Raw genomic sequence first — 6,332 nt, forward strand, 5'->3', positions numbered from 1 at the left:
TCTGGTAAAAACAAACTAATTAAAACACATCTTGTAAAAAAAACGAATCAAACACATCTTGTATAAAACAAAAACAACTAAAATTACATCTGGTAAAAACAAACTAATTAAAACACATCTTGTAAAAAAAACGAATCAAACACATCTTGTATAAAACAAAAACAACTAAAATTACATCTGGTAAAAACAAACTAATTAAAACACATCTTGTAAAAAAGAAAGACAAAGGCAGAGAAAATCTGCTAACCTACAGTATCTTCCAACTGTAAAATTACAACCTTGTATATAACATGGCACACATGGTAATCACCATATTTACCTCTCAAATACTTGCTGATTTACTTGAAACTCAACAGCTTACTTTCTCATCACTAAACCAGTTCATTAGCTTCCAGATGACCCAAAAGGTGATAAATAATTTCAGCTATTAGTGAGTATTTAATAACAATTAGCATAACTTCAAATGTAACAAAATAATTCAATACCTTTACTGCAGGTGAAAACAAATATCTACCTATGTGAAATCATTTGAATATTTACACTTAGAATTAAACAAATAAAATATACTGTTGTGTTATAAGAACGTAATTTAAATCTCATATGAACAGTTATCAAATGTTCAAGATAACTCAAATATACAACCACATTGAGTCTTCTTCAGTTCCAAGGGATGATGAAGCAATGCTATTTCAAATAATTATTTTTTACACTTCTTCACTGTATATAACATTTAAATTTAAGCTATTCATGTTAAATGTTCATAACTTGCTTTTTTTTATTAAACAAATATCTTATGATAAACAGTTCCCTATTAAAAAGCAGCCACTTTTAGAAAAATATCCCTTTTGTAAAGTATACATAATTATTGACATTCAGCAGTATGTGAACAGACCCATGTGTTTAGCTTTGCTTTAAGCTAATTCCCTTCACATTTGTCAGCAAGCAATGCTCTAGCCATCAAAAAGTTCAAAAGGATAAAAGTAACATTATCAAAACGATGAAGAATATTAAAATGTTTAAGTGATTAGGTTTGCTTCAGACAAGTCAATAATTCAGCACTTCAAAGTCCTTATAAAGCTATGTTCTAGACTCTCAGCAGTTCAAAATGATATTAAATATCAAATGATCAATTTTGATTTAGTATAAAAAGTACATACCTTTATTAATCCAAACTAGGACAAAGTAAAGGTTCTAGATGTTTAGGAGTTAAAAAAACACACCAGGTAGCATTAACATATCTATATATTTGAACCATCTTTTTATGTTTTGCAGTTGTCAGTTCTAAAGCAATGCTAACTTGCATTATAAAATTCATTTTTAGCTGTAAAAACAGCCTTACTCAATTAAGTCACTTGTTGTAAGTATGAAATATTACCTTATCATAATACACAAAATAAGGAAACGAGTTTGTTTATCAGCATTTTGCATTCACACATGATTGAAGCACAATATATAACTATTCACTGTTGTTCCACATCACCTGTCTAGGTTCATTCACCAGTATATTTTTTGTCTAAGTTCAATCTAAATGTCAAACGTTACATGTTTTTTTACCTTAAGATAGCAGTCAATAATCAGAAGATCTACAAGTCAAAATTTAAATATTCATCAGTTAAACTTATGTTCCTAAAGTAGAAATAATTCTTGGGTATAACTTAAAATTCATGAATCACAGGATTCTACAACAGGAATAATGTGTAGGTCCCACTTTATTTTCATAATTAATCAAAGAATCACAGAATTATACAACAGGACTAATCTGCAGGCCTAACTTAACATGATAATTAATCAAACAATTACAGTATCCTAAAACAGGAATAATCTGTAGGCCTAACTTAACATGATAATTAATCAAACAATCACAGGATTCTACAACAGGACTAATCTTTAGGCCTAACCTAACATAATAATTAATTAAACTATCACAGGGTTCTACAACAGGAATAATCTGTAGGCCCAACTTAACATGATAATTAATCAAACAATCACAGGATTCTACAACAGGACTAATCTGTAGGCCTAACCTAACATAATAATTAATTAAACTATCACAGGGTTCTACAACAGGAATAATCTGTAGGCCCAACTTAACACAATAATTAATCAAACGATCATAGGATTCTACAACAGGACTAATCTGTAGGCCTAACTTAACATGATAATTAATCAAACAATCATAGGATTCTACAACAGGAATAATCTGTAGGCCTAACTTAACATGATAATTAATCAAACAATCATAGTATCCTACAACAGGAATAATTTGTAGGCCTAACTTAACATAATAATTAATCAAACTATCACAGCGTTCTACAACAGGAATAATGTGTAAGCCCAACTTTACACAATAATTAATCAAACACTCATACGATTCTACGACAGGACTAATCTGTAGGCCTAACTTAACATGATAATGTTCATAAATTAAACATTTTCCTAAACCAGAAATACTTTCTCTATATAACAACATATTAACTTAATACAAACAAACATTATTAAGTAAGAGTTTAAATTTAACACACGTATTATTGTAACTTACATCTCATATCAAGATTTCCACTAAAAAAGACAAAACTCTTTCAAGGTTTACAGCAGTCTCAAATTTAAGAGAACCTATAAACACTGTATACTGCAGAGTAAATGCTATCATCAGTGTCAATGCTATCACTCTTAGAAATTTGTTTGAAAGAGGTGTTTTTGAAAAAGTAAAGTTTTAGTATGTGGTAAAGTGCTGTGAGTGTCTTCTGGGGGAAGGATCTGATGACATACCCCCACAAAATACTTTATTCAATAAAACCAAGTCATGCTATTTGGTGAATTTACTGAATTTGACCTAGATCCAACTGGTCAAAGAACCATAATGCATCACAGAAATCTCCCAATTTAACCAAAACATGATGTATTTTTTTATTAATATGTATGAACATGATAATAGGCCCAGACACACAAATTGCATGCTCAACATGTGAGAGTTGGTACCTAACTATAAGGAGTGACACCAGCCAGCTAAGATACTGTCTTACTAAACACTAAAGTAATGAGCATGTCCATTTTGTCATAACTTCACATGTGGTACATCATAATAGCAATAGCTTCACATGATATACTACTTCATGTGTGTGGCTCTACACTTTCAGAAACACTACATCATGCCCATACCTCTCTTGTACAGCTGTTCACATAAGAAATTAACTCCAAATCATATTTTTCATGTGAATTGTTATTCATCATACTTTAGACACAAACCTTTATATCACAGGCATTGTTATAAACCATACTTCAGACACAGAGCTGTATATCACAGACAATGTTATACAACATACTTCAGACACAGAGCTGTATATCACAGACAATGTTATACAACATACTTCAGACACAGACCTTTATATCACAGGCATTGTTATACATCATACTTCAGACACAAAGCTGTATATCACATGCATTGTTATACATCGTACTTCAGACACAGCTGTATATCACATGCATTGTTATACATCATACTTCAGACCTTTATAGTATAGGCATTGTTATACAACATACTTCAAACACAGCTGTATATCACATGCATTGTTATACATCGTACTTCAGACACAGCTGTATATCACATGCATTGTTATACATCATACTTCAGACCTTTATAGTATAGGCATTGTTATACAACATACTTCAAACACAGCTGTATATCACATGCATTGTTATACATCATACTTCAGACACAGCTGTATATCACATGCATTGTTATACATCATACTTCAGACACAGCTGTATATCACATGCATTGTTATACATCATACTTCAGACAAAGAGCTGTATATCACATGCATTGTTATACATCATACTTCAGACAAAGAGCTGTACATCACATGCATTGTTATACATCATACTTCAGACAAAGAGCTGTATATCACATGCATTGTTATACATTATACTTCAGACACAGCTGTATATCACATGCATTGTTATACGTCATTTGCAACATTTTAACCACAGAGCTCTACCTGACATGTACAATGGCTCTACATCATACATGCAGAGAATCAACCCTGTACAGCCACACATCATAAAAAATGTTTCATTACATACACAGCCCTAGACAGTTTATAATATTTTCAGTTCTTAACATGAGCAATGTATACCACGTGATTCTACATTATACAAGTGACTTTACATGATCAGTTTGATTCTACATGTTACACAGGGTTCTACAACATGCAAACAACATCATAACATGAAACAAGCTCTACATCTATACGCAGCTGTATATCAAACACATGCCACATGCACAGAGAACTGGTCTGAAACCAATCATCTATTTTCAACTGTTATGAACTTTGGTCTCAAACAAGTATATTTACTAAACTGCTGGGATTAAAGTAATATAATAAATAAATATATTATGCTGCTATGATCAAAGGTCTGAAGCCAGAATGTATATCAAACTGCTACCATAGATCTAGAACCGGAACATATATTTAGCTGCTTTGATTGAAGGTCTGTAACCAGAACCTGTATCAAGCTTCTATGATTGATGGTCTTGAACCAGAACCTATATTTAGCTGTTGTGATTTAAGGTCTGGAAACAAAACCTATATTTAGCAGCTCTGATTGAAGGTCTGGATCCAGAACCTATATCAAGCCGCTCTGATAAGCGATGTGTCATTAGACTGAGCAGAACCATTTTGAGTAATACAGGATGCTAATGTTGCTTGTTACTTGGACACATTAATATTTTGTTTCCACTAAAACATGTAGAAAGAAAAGCTTGTTTCCGATAGTTACTGATAATTATGACTAACATGCAGCAAATACCAAACAGGTTACAAAAATTTATGTTCAGAATAAAATCGTTTGTTGGAAATACTTCTGTAAGTGAAAGATGGGACAATCCATTCCATGTATTTCTATGATTCAATGTTAAATAGAAAAAATAAATAAAATGGTTTGTTCCAAATACAGCTGGTACACGCAGAACGGAGTACAACTGCTACAAATAAAGTTGATAACATAATCAAATTATCTTTTAAAGTTTTCTAAAAGCACAGGATAAAACAAGTGTGAGATACTTTTTCCCCAAACTTCATACAAGCAAGGAAGTCAGTATTTTAGAATTAGGAAGTATTTCAAAAATCTCAATGAGCAACTGTGACTACAGCATTAGATGGTTTAGAAAATTTCTATGAGCTGGGAAAACCTTTTTTAAAGCTGACATGTAACTGTACTCAGTATTCTTCGTCTTCATTGTTCTGAGGGATGATAACTCCATCTTCCAGAGCATCATCAGGAACTGCAAAGCCTTCCTGTAATAGCAAAAATATTGAAATATAATTACAATATAAAAAGTACATAGTCACTCATACTTGGTCAAAGAGGAAAAACACGGTATTTGGCATGATTGGTACTCCAAAAATTAACTATATATACAGAATTCAAAAAATGTCATAATATTCTTAAGAAGGAACATGACATTAAACTAACTCATCTCAATGATTTTAAGCGCAAAGAAATTATGACTAACACACATACATAGCAGTATGTGTAAAGATGAAGTAAGCAATCATTTGGCAGGACATGGTAATTCACTTGGGCTAGACCCATTTGTGAAGATATATCAGGATGTTTACGTTGGTTTTAGTATATATCACAACTTCCTTGATTTTTCTATAAGCATGATCATTAACATGGTATGATTTTTTTAACTGCAATGATTTTAATGGTCTGACTCTTCTAACAGTAGGGTCATTTTAATGGTTTATGATTCTTCTAACAGTAGGGTCATGTTAATGGTCTATGATTCTTCTAACAGTAGGGTCATTTTAATGGTTTATGGTTCTACTAACAGTAGGGTCATTCTAATGGTTTATGATTCTTCTAACAGTAGGGTCATGTTAATGGTTTATGATTCTTCTAACAGTAGTGTCATGTTAATGGTTTATGATTCTTCTAAGAGTAGGGTCATTTTAATGTTTTATGATTCTTCTAAGAGTAGGGTCATGTTAATGGTTTATGGTTCTACTAACAGTAGGGTCATTTTAATGTTCTATGATTCTTCTAAGAGTAGGGTCATGTTAATGGTTTATGGTTCTACTAACAGTAGGGTCATTTTAATGTTCTATGATTCTTCTAACTGTAGTGTCATGTTAATGGTTTATGATTCTTCTAACAGTAGGGTCATGTTAATGGTTTATGATTCTTCTAACAGTAGTGTCATGTTAATGGTTTATGATTCTTCTAACAGTAGGGTCATTTTAATGGTCTATGATTCTTCTAACAGTAGGGTCATTTTAATGGTTTATGATTCTTCTAACAGTAGGGTCATTTTAATGGTTTATGGT

General features: G+C 31.7%; 1 protein-coding gene across 1 annotated transcript in view; it reads right to left on the reverse strand.

The window, feature by feature from the left end:
- Positions 1–186: 186 nt before the first annotated feature.
- Positions 187–6,332, reverse strand: part of LOC106476190 (microtubule-associated protein RP/EB family member 3-like) — a 12,234-nt gene continuing 6,088 nt past the window's right edge. The window contains exon 4 of the mRNA XM_013936857.2: positions 187–5,297. Within this exon, the coding sequence (XP_013792311.2) occupies positions 5,220–5,297 (78 nt within the window). The 3' untranslated portion in view covers positions 187–5,219. The remainder of the gene's footprint in view (positions 5,298–6,332) is intronic.

The sequence above is a fragment of the Limulus polyphemus genome, unplaced genomic scaffold, assembly GCF_000517525.1.
Source record: "Limulus polyphemus unplaced genomic scaffold, Limulus_polyphemus-2.1.2 Scaffold10009, whole genome shotgun sequence".
Lineage (NCBI taxonomy): Eukaryota > Metazoa > Arthropoda > Merostomata > Xiphosura > Limulidae > Limulus > Limulus polyphemus.